A 19118-nucleotide genomic window follows, 5' to 3' on the forward strand; every position below is an offset into this window, starting at 1 on the left:
ACACACGCGAGACAGATCCTCCCTCTCCCTTCAAGCTGCTAGCTATTTACCCTCCTGCCTCTCTCTCTCTCCCTCTCCCTTCAAGCTGCTAGCTATTTACCCTCCTGCCTCTCTCTCTCTCTCTCTCTCTCTCTCTCTCTCTCTCTCTCTCTCTCTCTCTCTCTCCCTCTCCCTCTCCCTCTCTCTCTCTCCCTCCCTCCCCCCTCTTCACCCACTCCACCCATGCAGCACTGCCAGCTGTGGTGGTCTAGCGGTTCTAGGCGCTCAGCCCGGAACCGCGCGGCCCGCCACGGTCGCAGGTTCGAATCCTGCCTCGGGCATGGATGTGTGTGATGGCCTTAGGTTAGTTAGGTTTAAGTAGTTCAAAGTTCTAGGGGACTTATGACCACAGATGTTGAGTCCCATAGTGCTCAGAGCCATTTGAACCCATGCAGCACCCACTCCATCCCAGTCCACCTTCCAAACTCCAATCCTGGCATTATGTATTTAGCCAGCACCATGTAGAGGCACAGATGTGCACATGCATGAATTTTGTGTGTGTGTGTGTGGGGGGGGGGGGGGAGGGGGGTGCTCTGTTTGCTATTACTACCATTTTCAGGTATTCCTCATTCCATATCAAAAGACAATGGGCTAGTTATTCATCCTCTTGTTAATTCCCTCCTGGGCACTGCCCTACCAGATATCTTCCAAAGGGAGGACTAGTTTAACCTCTGGAATTTTTTGGGATGGAAATGTTCTGGAGATTGTTTTAGAAGATTGTTTTAGAAGATTGTTGTCTTTATGGTAAACCTGGTTTGTTTTTAGTGAAATGGTTTCCATTGCCTTTCTGATACCATTGACCATTCCTGATTATTCCACTTTCCGGAGTTTCTAACCTAAAGGACAAGGGTATGAGCTGAACATTCATGCCTCTGCCCCCATTTAACAGGACTGTTGGTTGACATCTAGCATCTTCTAGTTCGAATTTGTCACCATTTTTTGTGATACTTTTCCATGGCTCCGACAAACCTGTAACCACTCATTCAGCCCTACTTAGTTTCCATGTAGTATCATCGATGTATAAGCCTACTACAATGATAGCATTGTGATTGGGGAACATACATGCTAATGAGGCGAGGTTTCTTTAAAGTTTTAGGTTACAGCTATGGGTGGTCTGGAGGTTGATAGGAGGACCCAATTATAAGTTTATGTTCAAATTCTCTCATATAAAGTTTAATTTTTTAGCTTATTGCATTTAAATTTCTTGTATACTGTGACAAATACATCATCTCCATTTCCTCTTAGCCTATCCTTTCAATATTCAATTAGATTTATTCAAAAAATCACATTGCTGCCTATTTTGGATGTTATCCAGCTTTCTTTATATATTGTATGTGAGCTGCACTGCCTCTTAATAGTTGTTGAAACTCTGAGACTTGGTCTTGATTGCTTCAGCAGTTGATCACTAGAATTTTAATAGTCTCATTTAAAGGGGGGGGGGGGGGCAGCGAGATTGCCTATTGTAAAAAAGAAAATATCTTGTGAGTACTCCACTTGCAGTTAGCTATGCGGTAGCCACCTCTGATGTATTATTTGCTCCAGACCCATTTAAGGATATCGTACAGTTCTTCACCCTGTGGCACAAATTCAAAATGACATGTTAACCAATTTCCCATTTTTTGCTGCACACTGACCTAATGCATGCTGTGGGCCCATCTGAAATGCCGCTTATAAATCAAAAAGTTGCAGCCTAGCTTGCCACAGAATATTTGATGTCTTCCCCCCTCAAACCTGATCCAGGAGGCCACAATCAGCTCTGGAGACAATGCTGCAGATTGTGAGGACTGAAATTCCGTGAGGAAGGCTTGTTCTCTGCTTCCTTACCCTCTCCCGAATTAAAAGATCAAAAATATTATGCATGTGTAAAAACTTGTTTTCAGTAGCTTTTGTGATGGAATCATGTTATAGTACTTCTTTACCATTTGTAATTATTGATTTAGGGGTAGAAACTTAATGATAAATATGAGTGTTTTGAAATACTGTGTATTTTGAATTTTATAGGAAGTCCTTCTGTTATCGAAGACTCAGCTATCTGTCATCAAAATTCCAGTTACATGTCCTTCTCAATGAATTACGTGAGCTTGCTTCACAAAAGGCTGTCCCACATAGAGACTTTTACAACATTAGAAAGGTATGTCATACATTTGGCAAAGAATTTAATTCAGGTACTTCATTGATTATTGTATCTATTAACCAATTTGAAGATATGGTCATGGTACTGCAGATCAGTAAAATATATTCCACTCAACATGTAATAACTAATGAAATAATCTATTTATTAAAACGTATTAAGAATATGATGTCGTTGAAGACGGTGGACATTAGTTCAGTGATTTACTGCCAATATTGCTGTGTATATTAAACCATTAAATTTTCCTGTTTGTGTGTCGGTGCTATTTAAGTCATGTTACTATTGGCTGACTACATCACATATCCTATGTTCTGAATATCTGCCATCATTGGTTGGTGAGTTCATGTAACATAAGCTATACTCTGTCACAATAGGAAAATATACAGTGTACATGTTGCCATGCAACAAAGATCTTTGTAAAACGTGTTGCTTTCACTGGGTTTCATTTCCTAAAGTGTTAGGAAGCTCTGTGTCAGTGTATAAACCTTCACCATTCAAAGAATTGATAATTTTTACAGCTCTGAGGGAAAGTGTATCCTTACTTGACATGTAGGAAATGTTCTTTCACCAGTGTTATATATATATTTTCACCCTAGAAAAATTGTATTTTTAACTGAGAAATCCCAGAAAAATCTGGAAATGTTTTTCTTGCTTCCATGTACACCCTGATATATTTAAGGTAAGGGGAAGGAACTCAAATAGAAGATAACAAATGCCACAGTTCATAATTTTTTAAAAATGAAGTAAGACGTAAGTTATGATGCAATGAAAATGGATATAAAAAGGAGGATAATAAAGTTGACATGCAAAAGTAAGAAGTGCTAAGAGAAAGATTAAAACAGTAGAAAAGATGAGTCAGGATGCAAGTGGAAGAGTCAGATCTAGGACACAATCTAACATGTGCAGACATGACACTGAAGTTGACTTTTATTATACACTGCATCAGCACTGCTCCAAGCTGACAGTAAGCTACATTATTGAATAAGATATCTGATGACTGCAAATGGTATTGTTCTTATTGATTTGTAAGGTACTTTTTTACAAAAGGAAGCACTTGTACTACCTTAAAAATTGGCAGTGAGTATGGAATGACACCACATTTTGCTTGTTAACTAAGGACCCCGAAAGGTATGAAATGGTATGTCACAGAACAGCTTTTTTGTGGTTCTCTTTCAACCTAAAGATATTTACTGAAGAATCTCTCTCTCTCTCTCTCTCTCTCTCTCTCTCTCTCTCTCTCTCTCTCTTTTCAAGAACAAAAAATGTTAGTAAACAACAGAAGATCTGACCTTTTGCCGAAAGATATCATATATCTATTCAATAATGTTGAGTTTTCTTCATTACATGTTTCATAAAATCAGTGAATGTGGAATGCAGAGAACTTTTATGGAATTCAATACCTATATTATTTAATGTACCAAATAAGCCACCATAACTGTAGCTGAATTTGGAAATGACAAAAATGCAATAACAGAACATCAATACCAATGAAACTGTTTCTCATCACAGAAGAAATTGGTTCCACGTTTGTTGCTACATATGAATCAAAAACAGCAAGAATCTTAAAGACAATTGCTTTTGAAGCAAAAGTAATTACATTTACAAAAATATTCATGTATTCATGTATTCATGTGTAACACTGTGTCTAGGACAGGTAGCAGTCGAACCCCAGGCAGCAAGGATTCCAGGAAATAAGGATGTACTGGGCATACAGTATTCAACTGCCTCCACATCACACATGTTATTATTGTTGTATATTACAGAGATTATTTGAATATTATTATACTGGGCCACATCATTGTAACTACTAAACAACTAAATTGCCAATGTTTCAACCAACTTGAGTGTGCTCCCTGCTGCCGTTGGATAAGCAGCTGCAGCAGCAAGTCGTATTACCCTAGCTTACTTATTTGTTAGATAGTTTAATTAATTTCTTTGCATGTTTTTGGGTACTTGCATTGTTTAATTCATATATTTCGGGCGTATTATAGTATTTGACAGTTGTAGCATCGCGCTTTAGTGTTTACTTCGTAGATTCTTATTTAAATTGCATGTGAGTTTCGTATAGGAGGTGCAATTTCGAGTTTTAGTTACTGTAATCGTAAATTCAGCAGATTGTAGCGCAGTCGTTAGGCATTTGTACAGGTTAGTTGATACATTCTTTGCATGTTCCGCTTGCGTTATCTAGGCATGGACTCGTGTTTCGGTAACTGTTGTTAAACATCGATTAGAATGGACAGGGACTGCGATTGCTGTGTTCGGATGAGGGCTGACTTGGCATCCCTTCGCTCACAGCTGCAATCGGCGCTGACTTCGGTCGCGCAGCTTGAGGCTGTTGCCAATGGGCACCACTGTGGGGAGCCGGACTCGGGTATCATGGGGATGTCAACCTCGTCCCGTCTGTCCCCAGATCGGTCTGCCGCTGTGGTTGCCCCGGTTGCTGCCTGCAGTGGGGCTGAGCCTTGCCTGTGGTTGATTGGGAGGTCGTTCCAAGGCGTGGCAGGCAGCGAAAGGCGTCCCCGGAGGCTGATCAGAAAGCCTCCCCGGCGCGTCTGACAAACAGGTTTCAGGCACTGTCTCTGGCTGAGCCAGATGCAGCTGCCTGCCCTGTTTCAGAGGATCATTCTCAGCCTTCAAGGTCCGGGCAATCGCAGAGGGTGGGCTTACTGGTAGTTGGGAGCTCCAATGTTAGGCGCGTAATGGGGCCCCTTAGGGATACGGCGGCTAAGGAGGGGAAGAAATCCAGTGTGCACTCCGTGTGCATTCCGGGAGGAGTCATTCCTGATGTGGAAAGGGTCCTTCCGGATGCCATGAAGAGCACAGGGTGCAGCCAGCTGCAGGTGGTGGCACATGTCGGCACTAATGACGTGTGTCGCTTTGGATCTGAGGAAATTCTCTCTGGATTCCAGCGGCTATCTGATTTGGTGAAGGCTGGCGGTCTTGCTTACGAGATGAAGGCAGAGCTCACCATCTGCAGCATCGTTGACAGAACCGACTGCGGACCTTTGGTGCAGAGCCGGGTGGAGGGTCTGAATCAGAGGCTCAGACGGTTTTGCGGCCGTATTGGCTGCAGATTCCTTGACTTGCGCCATAGGTTGGTGGGGTTTCGGGTTCCGCTGAATAGGTCAGGAGTTCACTACACTCAGCTGGCGGCTACACGGGTAGCAGAGGCTGTGTGGCGTGGACTGGGCGGTTTTTTAGGTTAGAAGTGCGGGATGGGCTGCAATGTCAAAGGGTGCTTGGCAATTACAGGACGTGCTTGGATCAAGGAACAGTCGGAATTTTAGTTGTAAATTGTTGTAGTTGCGCTGGAAAAGTCCCTGAGCTTCAAGCGCTATTAGAAAGCTCAGAAACTGATATCGTTATAGGTACAGAAAGCTGGCTAAAGCCTGAAATAAGTTCTGCAGAAATTTTTACTAAGTCTCAGACGGTGTTCAGGAAAGATAGATTAGGCAGAATTGGTGGTGGAGTGTTTGTGTCTGTCAGTAGTGGTTTATGTTGTAGTGCAGTCGAAGTAGATACTCCGTGCGAATTGGTGTGGGTGGAGGTTATACTTAACAGCCGAATTAAGTTAATAATTGGTTCCTTCTACCGACCCCTAGACTCCGATGATACAGTTGCTGAACAGTTCAGAGAAAGTTTGAGTCTCGTAACAAATAAATACCCCACTCATACGGTTATAGTTGGTGGGGACTTCAACCTACCCTCGGTATGTTGGCAAAAATACTTGTTCAAAACCGGGGGTAGGCAGAAAACGTCTTCCGAGATTGTCCTAAATGCATTCTCCGAAAATTATTTCGAGCAGTTAGTCCACGAACCCACGCGAATTGTAAATGGTTGCGAAAACACACTTGACCTCTTGGCCACAAACAATCCAGAGCTGATAGAGAGCATCATGACTGATACAGGGATTAGTGATCACAAGGTCATTGTAGCTAGGCCCAATACCATTTCTTCCAAATCCATCAGAAACAAACGCAAAATAATTTTATTTAAAAAAGCAGATAAAGTGCCACTAGAAGCCTTCCTAAAAGACAATTTCCATTCCTTCCGAACTGACTATGCGAATGTAGACGAGATGTGGCTCAAATTCAAAGATATAGTAGCAACAGCAATTGAGATATTCATACCTCATAAATTGGTAAGAGATGGAACGGATCCCCCGTGGTACACAAAAAAGGTCCGAACGCTGTTGCAGAGGCAACGGAAAAAGCATGCGAAGTTCAGAAGAACGCGAAATCCCGAAGATGGGCTAAAATTTACAGACGCGCGAAATTTGGCACGTACTTCGATGCGAGATGCCTTTAACAGGTTCCACAACCAAACATTGTCTCGAAATATGGTAGAAAATCCGAAGAAATTCTGGTTGTGTGTAAAGTACACAAGCGGCAAGACGCAGTCAATACCTTCGCTGCGCAGTGCCGATGGTACTGTTATCGACGACTGTGCCGCTAAAGTGGCAGGGAAGACGAATGGAATATTCCAGAATTTGAAACACGAACATCTGCTAGCATGAGTTTCTTAGAAGTAGATACCTTAGGGGTTGCGAAGCAACTCAAATCGCTTGATACGGGCAAGTCTTCAGGTCCAGATTGTATACCGATTAGGTTCCTTTCAGATTACGCTGATACTATAGCTCCCTACTTAGCCCTCGTATACAACCGCTTGCTCACCGATAGATCTGTACCTACAGATTGGAAAATTGCGCAGGTCGCACCAGTGTTTAAGAAGGGTAGTAGGAGTAATCCATTTAACTACAGACCTATATCATTGACGTCGGTTTGCAGTAGGGTTTTGGAGCATATACTGTATTCAAACATTATGAATCACCTCGAAGGGAACGATCTATTGACACGTAATCAGCATGGCTTCAGAAAACATCGCTCTTGTGCAACACAGCTAGCTCTTTATTCGCACAAAGTAATGGCCGCTATCGACAGGGGATCTCAAGTTGATTCCGTATTTCTAGATTTCCAGAAAGCTTTTGACACCATTCCTCACAAGCGACTTCTAATCAAGCTGCGGAGCTATGGGGTATCGTCTCAGTTGTGTGACTGGATTCGTGATTTCCTGTCAGGAAGGTCGCAGTTCGTAGTAATAGACGGCAAATCATCGAGTAAAACTGAAGTGATATCAGGTGTTCCCCAGGGAAGCGTCCTGGGACCTCTACTGTTCCTGATCTATATAAATGACCTGGGTGACAATCTGAGCAGTTCTCTTAGACTGTTCGCAGATGATGCTGTAATTTACCGTCCAGTAAGGTCATCCGAAGACCAGTATCAGCTGCAAAGTGATTTAGAAAAGATTGCTGTATGGTGTGTCAGGTGGCAGTTGACGCTAAATAACGAAAAGTGTGAGATGATCCACATGAGTTCCAAAAGAAATCGGTTGGAATTCGATTACTCGATAAATAGTACAATTCTCAAGGCTGTCAATTCAACTAAGTACCTGGGTGTTAAAATTACGAACAACTTCAGTTGGAAGGACCACTTAGATATTATTGTCGGGAAGGCGAGCCAAAGGTTGCGTTTCATTGGCAGGACACTTAGAAGATGCAACAAGTCCACTAAAGAGACAGCTTACACTACACTCGTTCGTCCTCTGTTAGAATACTGCTGCGTGGTGTGGGATCCTTACCAGGTGGGATTGACGGAGGACATCGAGAGGGTGCAAAGAAGGGCAGCTCGTTTTGTATTATCGCGTTATAGAGGAGAGAGTGTGGCAGATATGATACACGAGTTGGGATGGAAGTCATTACAGCATAGGCGTTTTTCGTCGCGGCGAGACCTTTTTACGAAATTTCAGTCACCAACTTTCTCTTCCGAATGCGAAAATATTTTGTTGAGCCCAGCCTACATAGGTAGGAATGATCATCAAAATAAAATAAGAGAAATCAGAGCTCGAACAGAAAGGTTTAGGTGTTTGTTTTTCCCACTCGCTGTTCGGGAGTGGAATAGTAGAGAGATAGTATGATTGTGGTTCGATGAACCCTCTGCCAAGCACTTAAATGTGAATTGCAGAGTAGTCATGTAGATGTAGATGTAGATGTAGATGTAGATGTAGATGTGGTCAGGGTGTTTCACTACTGTTTGTGGTTCACTGCTGAATATGATCATTTTATATTACCTGTTCATATTTTTTGAAACATTTTATCTTGTTTCACAGCACTTCGCACACTGGGGAGAGTGGTAGCAACAGTAGAATTTAAACAAACATTGTTCTTCTTGTTGTTGAAAGTTGTATGCTCTTAATCCATGTCCATGCTATATTCTGAAATGAAACTTCATATACAGGTTTAGAGGATGCTTGGCTTCAATTTCTTAAATGCTATGAACACTGGTTGAATTTCTGTTGTTGAATAAATAAATTTTAAGTTATTTCACTTCACAGTACAATTACGTTCAACCTCCATGATGATACAAAACATAGATTCCTCATACTCCATACTCGTACTGAACAACAACAAAGATTTACTTGTAACAGCATGTTGCAAAGAAAATACTAGCGTATATCGATCCATTCATGCAAAATCATCTTTGGAATATTCATTACAAAAACAAAGTACAAATAATTGTTTATCATTGCCTGCCTTTTAAGAAGTCCATAATAACCATAGTAATTATGTAAAGTGTTTATGCGTTGACATTTATACATTTTTGTGTAGCTATTCGGTAGTGGGTTTCTAGGCTTTGAGTATTTAATTTGCGAATCAAGTTATTTCGTATTAGTCAAGATCGCTTGGTACATTTTATCTGCCATAACCAATTTTATTACAGCGTGTGCACATTCAACATTATTTCTTATTATTTGTCATGCTGTTTTTCCAGGTGGACACGCACATTCATGCTGCCTCTTGCATGAATCAGAAGCACCTGCTCCGTTTTATTAAGAAAACATTGAAAAACCATGCAGATGAGGTGGTTGTATGTTCAAAGGGTGAAAAGATGACACTTCGGCAGGTGTTCCAGTCAATGAGTCTTACTTCATATGATCTCACTGTAGACATGCTAGATGTACATGCTGTAAGTATTATTTGCATGCTAGACATAAAAAGTAAATGAACACTTTCACTAAAAAGTTGATATTACATACAAAAACAAAATAATAATGTAATTATAGAGGTAACTTTACCATCTGTAGCAAATAGTGATATAGTTGATCACTACATGTATTTAGGAATGTAAGAGGATTGGTTGATATTGGCAGAATTTGTTTACTGTATGCCCAGTAGCAAAAATAATAAACAACAACTTGACATACAACATAAACTAATAAAACAACATGTTCCCACATACAAGTATGCACCACAAAATGTACTGGAGAATGATGAATACAAATTATACTGGAACAGAACCATTATAACATGTAAAACAACCACCACATAACAAACCTGACATCATACTCACCAACAAAAAGAAGAAATTAACACAACTAATTGAAATATCCATAACCAATACAACAAATATACTGAAGAAAACTGGAGAAAAAATTGAAAAATACATCCAACCGGCTGAGGAAGTCAAGGACATGTGGCATCAGGATAAAGTTGACGTCATACCAATTGTACTATCAACTACATGAGTCACACCACACAATATCCACCAGTACATCAATGCAATACAGCTACATCCAAACGTATATATACAACTACAGAAATGTGTAATTATCGATACATGTTCAATTACCCGAAAGTTCTTAAATGCAATGTAACATATACCGTACAGTTAAAAGGAAGTCGCGCTTGATCAAGGTCTGCTTCATTTTTAACCAGACACAACGTCTGAGACAGGAAAGAATAATAATAATAATAATAATAATAATTATAATAATAATTATAATAATAATTATAATTATAATAATAATTATAATAATAATTATAATAATAATAAAACCCATGGAGGCCCGGGAAAAGAATAGGCCTCCGGTATGTTCTGCCAGTCGTAAAAGGTGACGAAAAGAACAAATCACTAATAGGGCTGACCCCCCTTTTAGTGTGACTAGTTGGTTCAGGACAGAACTAATGAAGCCTCGGACAAGTGCTGTCATGGTCGAGGACGACACTTGAACCCTATGCCCGTCCACAATGGTAATGACACTGCTAGCCACACGGAAAATGATTTAAATCCAAATAGAGGTGTTTTGCAGGATATGCTTCCTACAACCATTCTAGAAGAAAAACAAAAACAAAGACAGAGGATGAGATGGTCAGACGAAGTTAACAGGCACCTCATGTTCTGTTATTACAAAGCAACAAACTTAGGAACCAACACAACTGGATACAGATCACAAGTGTTCACAACATTTATTACCAGGTACCCAGAATTAAAATTTTAACAGAACGACGACTAGCTGATCAGATCCGTGTAATAATCAAAAATAACAGGATACCCCAGTCAGAATTAGAAAACATCAAACAACAAGTGCAACAAATACTGGAACAAAATAATGGGCAATCAGAAGAAGAAGAAAATACACTAATGGACTCAAACATCCCACAGCAAACAAACAAAGAACAACACGCATCAATTAAACAATCAGAGGAAAACGAAATCTTAAGACAGCCACCAGAACAAGCACAAATAGAACACAAAGTGACACACATGTTATATATAGAAGAAAAATTTCAGCTGACATATATAGAATACAAAGACACAAATACAGACATTAGACCATTCTTGCATAGACCACCAAATAACCCACAAGTCGAAACAACTATCAACACAATCATACACAACAAAATGAAAATACAACTATGGAAGAGTTACAACTACTGGTTTATATAGGAGTACTCACTACACTACATATACACACTAGGCAGAGATAAGAACCAACCAAAACACAGAAGAAACCCACAAAACCAGCATGGCAACACAGGCTACAGATCAGAATAGAAAAACTGAGAAAAGACATCGGACAGCTAACACAATTTATAAGAAATGAAATGTCAGACAAAAAACGAAAAAGGTTAGGTAAAATCTAACAACAGGAAGTGATAGAGCAATTAGATGAAAAGAAGCAGAAATTACAAGCATTGGCCAAACGACTTAGAAGATACAAAAAATGTGAAAATAGAAGGAAACAAAACCAGACATTCAACACAAACCAAAAGAAATTTTACCAGACAATACATAACACGCACATTAAAATAGACAATCCACCAAAAATAAAAGACATAGAACACTTCTGGAGCAACATATGGTCAAACCCAGTACAACATAACAGACATGCACGGTGGATACAAGCAGAAACAGACACATACAAGATGGTACCACAAGTGCCTGAAGTGATAATTTTGCAACATGAAGTCACCCAAGCAATTAATTCTACGCACGATTGGAAAGTCCCTGGAAAAGATAAAATAGCAAATTTCTGGCTAAAGAAGTTAACCTCAACACATTCACATCTAACTAAATTGTTTAACAGTTACATTGCATATCCATACACAGTCCCTGATACACTTACACAAGGAATAATTTATCTGAAACCTAAAGATCAAGCAGACACTGCAAACCCAGCAAAATATCACCCCATAACATGCCTATCAACAATATTCAAAATATTAACTTCAGTCATTACACATAAATTAATGACACATACAACACAGAACAACATTATAAATGAAGAACAAAAAGGCTGTTGCAAAGGTGCACGAGGATGTAAAGAGCAACTAATAATAGATGCAGACGTGACATATCAAGCTAAAACTAAACAAAGGTCGCTACACTACGCATACAATGATTACCAAAAAGCTTTTGATAGTGTACCCCACTCATGGTTACTACAAATATTGGAAATATACAAAGTAGATGCTAAATTGATACAGTTCCTAAACATAGTAATGAAAAATTGGAAAACCACACTTAATATCCAAACAAATTCAAATAATATTACATCACAGCCAATACAGATTAAGCGTGAAATATACTAAGGAGACTCATTAAGTCCTTTCTGGCTCTGCCTTGCTCTGAACCCACTATCCAACATTCTAAATAATACAAATTATGGATACAAATAAAATAGAAAGAAACTTCCGCATGGGAAAAATATATTAAAAACAAAGGTTCCAAGACTTACCAAGCGGGAAAGCGCCGGTAGATAGGCACAATAAATAAAACGCACAAACACACACACAGAATTTCGAGCTTTCGCAACCGGCGGCTGCTTCGTCAGGAAAGAGGGAAGGAAAAGGAAAGATGACAGGATGTGGGTTTTAAGGGAGAGAGTAAGGAGTCATTCCAATCCAGCTACAATGGGTCGGCCAGGTTGTTTGGGTTGTAGCTGGTTACCAAGCCCCCACAGAACGTATCTCTGCCTACGTAGATCAACACCTTCAACCCATTACATGCAGTCTCCCATCCTTCATCAAAGACACCAACCACTTTCTCGAATGCCTGGAATCCGTACCCAGTCTGTTACCCCCGGAAACCATCCTTGTAACCACTGATGCCACTTCCCTATACACAAATATCCCGCACGTCCAGGGACTCGCTGCAATGGAGCACTTCCTTTCACGCCGATCACCTGCCACCCTACCTAAAACCTCTTTCTTCATCACCTTAGCCAGCTTCATCCTGACCCACAACTTCTTCACTTTTGAAGGCCAGACATACCAACAATTAAAGGGAACAGCCATGGGTACCAGAATGGCCCCCTCGTATGCCAACCTATTTATGGGTCGCTTAGAGGAAGCCTTCTTGGTTACCCAAGCCTGCCAACCCAAAGTTTGGTACAGATTTATTGATGACATCTTCATGATCTGGACTCACAGTGACGAACAACTCCAGAATTTCCTCTCCAACCTCAACTCCTTTGGTTCCATCAGATTCACCTGGTCCTACTCCAAATCCCATGCCACTTTCCTTGACGTTGACCTCCATCTGTTCAATGGCCAGCTTCACACATCCGTCCACATCAAACCCACCAACAAGCAATAGTACCTCCATTATGACAGCTGCCACCCATTCCACATCAAACGGCCCCTTCCCTACAGCCTAGGTCTTCGTGGCAAACGAATCTGCTCCAGCCAGGAATCCCTGAACCATTACACCAACAACCTGAAAACAGCTTTCGCATCCCGCAACTACCCTCCCGACCTGGTACAGAAGCAAATAACCAGAGCCACTTCCTCATCCCCTCAAATCCAGAACCTCCCACAGAAGAACCCCAAAAGTGCCCCACTTGTGACATGATACTTTCTGGGACTGGATCAAACTCTGAATGTGGCTCTCCAGCAGGGATACAACTTCCTCAAATCCTGCCCTGAAATGAGATCCATCCTTCATGAAATCCTCCCCACTCCACCAAGAGTGTCTTTCTGCCGTCCATCTAACCTTCGTAACCTCATGGTTCATTCCTATGAAATCCCCAAACCACCTTCCCTACCCTCTGGCTCCTACCCTTGTAACCACCCCCGGTGTAAAACCTGTCCCATACACCCTCCCATCACCACCTACTCTAGTCCTGTAACCTGGAAGATGTACACGATCAAAGGCAGAGCCACGTGTGAAAGCACCCACGTGATTTACCAACTGACCTGCCTACACTGTGAAACTTTCTATGTGAGAATTACCAGCAACAAACTGTCCATTCACATGAATGGACACAGGCAGACAGTGTTTGTTGGTAATGAGGATCACCCTGCGGCTAAACATGCCTTGGTGCACAGCCAGCACATCTTGGCACAGTGTTACACCGTCAGAGTTATCTGGATACTTCCCACTAACACCAACCTATCCGAACTCCGGAGATGGGAACTTGCCCTTCAATATATCCTCTCTTCTCGTTATCCACCAGGCCTCAATCTCCGCTAATTTCAAGTTGCCGCCACTCATACCTCACCTGTCATTCAACATCATCTTTGCCTCCACACTTCCGCCTCGACTTACATCTCTGCCCATACTCTTGGCCTTTAAATATGTGTGTGTGTGTGTGTGTGTGTGTGTGTGTGTGTGTGTGTGTGTGTGTGTGTGTGTGTGTGTGTGTGTGTGTGCGCGCGCGCGCGCGCCCGAGTATATACCTATCCTTTTTTCCCCCCTAAGGTAAGTCTTTCCGCTCCCGGAATTCGAATGACTCCTTACCCTCTCCCTTAAAACCCACATCCTTTCATCTTTCCTTTTCCTTCCCTCTTTCCTGACGAAGCAGCCGCCGGTTGCGAAAGCTCGAAATTCTGTGTGTGTGTTTGTGTGTTTTATTTATTGTGCCTATCTACCGGCACTTTCCCGCTTGGTAAGTCTTGGAATCTTTGTTTTTAATAAATTATGGCTACAATATTACTGGAACATACCAACACAAAATCACACATTTGCTATATATGGATGATCTAAAACTACTGGCAGCAACAAATCAACAACTCAACCAATTACTAAAGATAACAGGAGTATTCAGCCATGATATAAATGTGGCTTTTGGAACAGACAAGTTTAAGAAAAATAGCATAGTGAAGGGAAAACACACTAAACAAGAAGATTACATACTGGATAACCACAGTGACTGCATAGAAGTGAGGGGAAAAAAAGATACCTATAAATATCTAGGATAGAGACAAAAAATAGGAATAGATAATACACTTATTAAAGAAGAACTAAAAGAAAAATATAGACAAAGACTAACAAAAATGCTAAAAACAGAATTGACAGCAAGAAACAAGACAAAAGCTGTAAATACTTATGCTATACCAATATTGACCTACTCATTTGGAGTCGTGAAATGGAGTAAGACAGACCTAGAAGCACTCAATACACTTACACGATTACAATGCCACAAATATAGAATACATCACATACATTCAGCTACAGAAAGATTTACATTAAGCAGAAAGGAAGGAGGAAGGGGATTTATCGACATAAATAACCTACATTATGGACAGGTAGATAATTTAAGAAAATTCTTTATAGAACGAGCAGAAACTAGCAAAATACACAAAGCAATCACTCATATAAATACATCGGCTACACCATTGCAATTTCATAACCACTTCTACAACCCTTTAGATCACATAACATCAACAGATACGAAGAAAGTAAATTGGAAAAAGAAAACACTACATGGCAAGCATCCGTATCATCTAACACAGCCACACATTGATCAAGACGCATCCAACACATGGCTAAGAAAAGGCAATATATACAGTGAGACGGAAGGATTCATGATTGCAATACAGGATCACTAACAATGAACACCAGATATTACAGCAAGCATATTATTAAAGATCCCAATACCACAACAGATAAATGCTGACTTTGCAAACAACAAATAGAAACACTAGATCACATCACAAGCAGATGTACAATACTAGCAAATACAGAATACCCCAGAAGACACAACAATGTAGCAAAAATAATACATCAACAGCTTGCCTTACAACATAAACTTATAAAACAACACGTTCCCGCATACAAGTATGCACCACAAAATGTACTGGAGAATAATGAATACAAATTATACTGGAATAGAACCATTATAACAGGTAAAACAACACCACATAACAAACCTGACATCATACTCACCAATAAAAAGAAGAAATTAACACAACTAATCGAAATATCCATACCCAATACAACAAATGTACAAAAGAAAACAGGAGAAAAAATTGAAAAATACATCCAACTGGCTGAGGAAGTCAAGGACATGTGGCATCAGGATAAAGTTGACATTATACCAACTATACTATAAACTACAGGAGTCATACCACACAATATCCAACAGTACATCAACACAATAGTTTCATCCAAACGTATACATACAACTACAAAAATCTGTAATTATTGATACATGTTCAATTACCCGAAAGTTCCTAAATGCAATGTAACATATACCATACAGTTAAAAGGAAGTCACGCTTGATCAAGGTCCGCATCACTTTCTACTTTTGACCAGACATAATGTCTGAGAAAGGAAAGAAATAATAATAATAAAACTTGGTTGACAGAATCTGAAAAGGACCTTAAAGAACTGGTAATAACTAATCTCCAGAACAGACAGTCTCTGAAAAGAAGAAGAAGAAGAAGAAGAAGAAGAAGAAGAAGAAGAAGAAGAAGAAGAAGAAGAAGAAGAAGAAGAGGAGGAGGAGGAGGAGGAGGAGGAGAAACTCTGGACATGGAACACTGTCATCAAGAGCAAAGTGTTCACCAGAGATAACGGTATTGTCAGTGGCACCCCAGGAAAGTGTGATAGAGCCTCTGTTATTCTCTACACATGAAAGATCTAGCGAACAGGGTGAACAGCAGTATGTAGCTGTTTGCTGAAGATGCTTTTGTGTACAGGAAAATGTTGTGGTTGACTTTGGGGAACAGACCAAACAGCGAGGTCATCAGTGTCATCGGATTAGGGAAGGATGGGGAAGGAAGTCGGCCTTGCCCTGTCAAGGGAACCATCCCAGCATATGCCTGAAGTGATTTAGGGAAATTACGGAAAACCTAAATCATCCTCCCAAATGCGGGTCCAGAATTTTAGGAAAGTGTAGCCAACCACTGCGCCACCTTGCTTGGTAGGGAAAATGGTGGCATTACATTATTTGGTCTAACGAATGGCATCTAGTTCTAGATGTAGAAAAATGTAAGTTAATACAGACACGTGGGAAAAACAAACCCATAATGTCTGAATACAGCTTTAGTAGTGTGTTGCTTGATGCAGTCATGTTGATTAACTATCTAGGTGTAATATTGCAAAGCAGTATGAGATGGAAGGAGTAAGGACAGTAGTAAGGAATGTGCATGGTTGACTTCAGTTTATTGGGAGAATTTTAGGAAAGTGTAGCTAATCTATAAATGAGACCGCATATACAATATAACCTCATTTGTGCAAACTTGCTTAAAGTGAACTCATGGTTAAGATGAAAAAAAATATTGGCTCCAGCAGGAATACATTAGCTCTTATGGGAATTTTTATTAGTTAAGATAATTATGAATTTTTTTCATTTCCTAGTGTCATTAAATTTCCTTGTAACATGGACATTTGATGTTAAAGTGTTGTTAAGTGTTAAATTATTTTTCTGAAACGAATGCAAAAAATGTAGCTACAAAGCTAACTACCTAGTGTTGACTCATTTCTAACATATGGTAGGTCAGCAGCCATGATTGTCACCACAACAGTCAGCATTTATGGTACATTTAAATGAATTCAGTAATGTGAGTTAGAATACTGAATAAAAATTTACAAATTGCTGCATGCGATACATGGCAAAGAGGAAACACAGCTCTAAATGTACAGGTAAAACTTAAGATTCTAGATGAAGTGGAATGTGGAAAAAAAATTGCTGAGCAGTTTGGAATTTCCAAATTTACTTTATCTATGATAATTAAGATTTGGGGAAAAATCGTCAATGCTGCTGCATCAGGTTCTGGAAGTAATTCTTGATGACTAAGTATAAAGACGTCAAGAAATTTCTGCTAGAATGGTTCAGTCATATCTAGCATACCTTCAAGTGGCCCTATAATTCAGTCAAAAGCAAATGAGATTTCCAAAAATATAGACACCAAAGACTTCAGATGTTTGGATGGTGTGCTGCTGTACCTGTCCCAAAAGAGACACTCAATTTCATCTATACAAATTCGCGGTGAAGCAATTAAAGTTTATGAAGAAAATGTGAACAGCTGGTTGCATGAATTTGACCAAGTAAGGAAAAAGTATGCCTCCTATGATGTGTTCATTATGGATGAAACTATACTTTACTACAAACTACTTCTGAGTTGCACTCTGGGGATAGGAGGTGATAATTGTCCTAGTGGAGCATGCAGCAAACAATGTATAACTGTTGCTCTTGCAGGTAATGGAGACAGCAGTGAGAAATTTCATCCTTGGGTTATCAGTAAGTCCAAGAAACTGCATTGTTTTAAAAACATGAATGTGGACACTTTACCTTGCATCTACTCTCATGACAAGAAAGCTTGGATCAGTGGCACATCATTTCTCAAGTGGCTTCTTCCTTTCAACAGTTGAATGGTTGCTCAAAACGGACATGTTCTTCTTACATTGGGCCATAATATACAAGACCTGAACCTAACATAAAGGTTCAGTTCTATTCCACCAAATGAAACAAGCCACTTTCAGCCCTTGGACCAAGACATCATTTGTGTTGTGAAGAGAGCTTATCACAAGTGACTTATAAGAGCTGCAACCGTGCTGCTGAAAACAGTATTGAAACACCAAATTGGAATGTGCTTGAAGCAATAAAAGCTATAACAGCAGCCTGGAACTCTGTGTCACCACATCATATTCAGAAGTGCTTTAACAGAGCCTGGACATGTATCAACAGTGAAAATGCCCACAAGATGGACAGTGCAATTTCACCTGATGAAAAGACATTTCTGCAAGATGTTGCGAATTCTGGGGCTAATTTTGAGGAAATCATTAGTGTAGACGGTGTGTTGCTGTAGGTGCCTCTGTGGAATCTGATGTGCCAAAAGCTGTGACAGGTGCAAGAAGGGTCATCAGAAGAGCTATGTGGAGGAGGAGAATAAGTATACCATTCATCTACCCATCAGGAGACGTTTACAGCATGGATTGTTTAGAATGTTTGCTTCAACATCTAACATCACTGCTGGGTTTATGGATGCTATAGTTACAGTTAGTTGTGAAGTTAAGATATTTTCATTCCCATGAATGTCGGCAAACCATGCTTGAATTGTTTCCAAGAAAATAATGTAGTTTGTGAGTGCTTGTACTTTTACAGTCACTTTATAGTGTTAAAAGTCTATGGTAATGTAAAGTAACTGGTACAGTGTATTACATCACTGTATGTATTAAAATTGGCGTTTTTTTATTTAACACACATTTTTTTAACATGAACTCTTGATTTTTTGGTCCCTCCAGATTGATATTAACAAGGTTATTCTATAGAACACTAGAGTGACCCATTCTTAAGTACTGTTAGAGTATTTGCGATCCCAAACAGATCGGATAAAAGGAAGAATCGAAGCAATTCAGAGCCCTGCTGCCAGATTTGTCACCA

The 19118-nt window shown here is 40.1% G+C and overlaps 1 protein-coding gene across 8 annotated transcripts in view; it reads left to right on the forward strand.

Moving 5' to 3' along the window:
• Positions 1 to 19118, forward strand: part of LOC126360846 (AMP deaminase 2) — a 425281-nt gene that overhangs the window by 319821 nt on the left and 86342 nt on the right. For all 8 annotated transcript variants that reach the window (XM_050007748.1, XM_050007744.1, XM_050007745.1 and 5 more), the window contains 2 exons: positions 2041 to 2170; positions 8998 to 9192. In XM_050007748.1, coding sequence (XP_049863705.1) covers positions 2041 to 2170; positions 8998 to 9192 — 325 coding nt within the window. The remainder of the gene's footprint in view (positions 1 to 2040; positions 2171 to 8997; positions 9193 to 19118) is intronic.

The sequence above is a fragment of the Schistocerca gregaria genome, chromosome 1 (genome assembly GCF_023897955.1).
Source record: "Schistocerca gregaria isolate iqSchGreg1 chromosome 1, iqSchGreg1.2, whole genome shotgun sequence".
Lineage (NCBI taxonomy): Eukaryota > Metazoa > Arthropoda > Insecta > Orthoptera > Acrididae > Schistocerca > Schistocerca gregaria.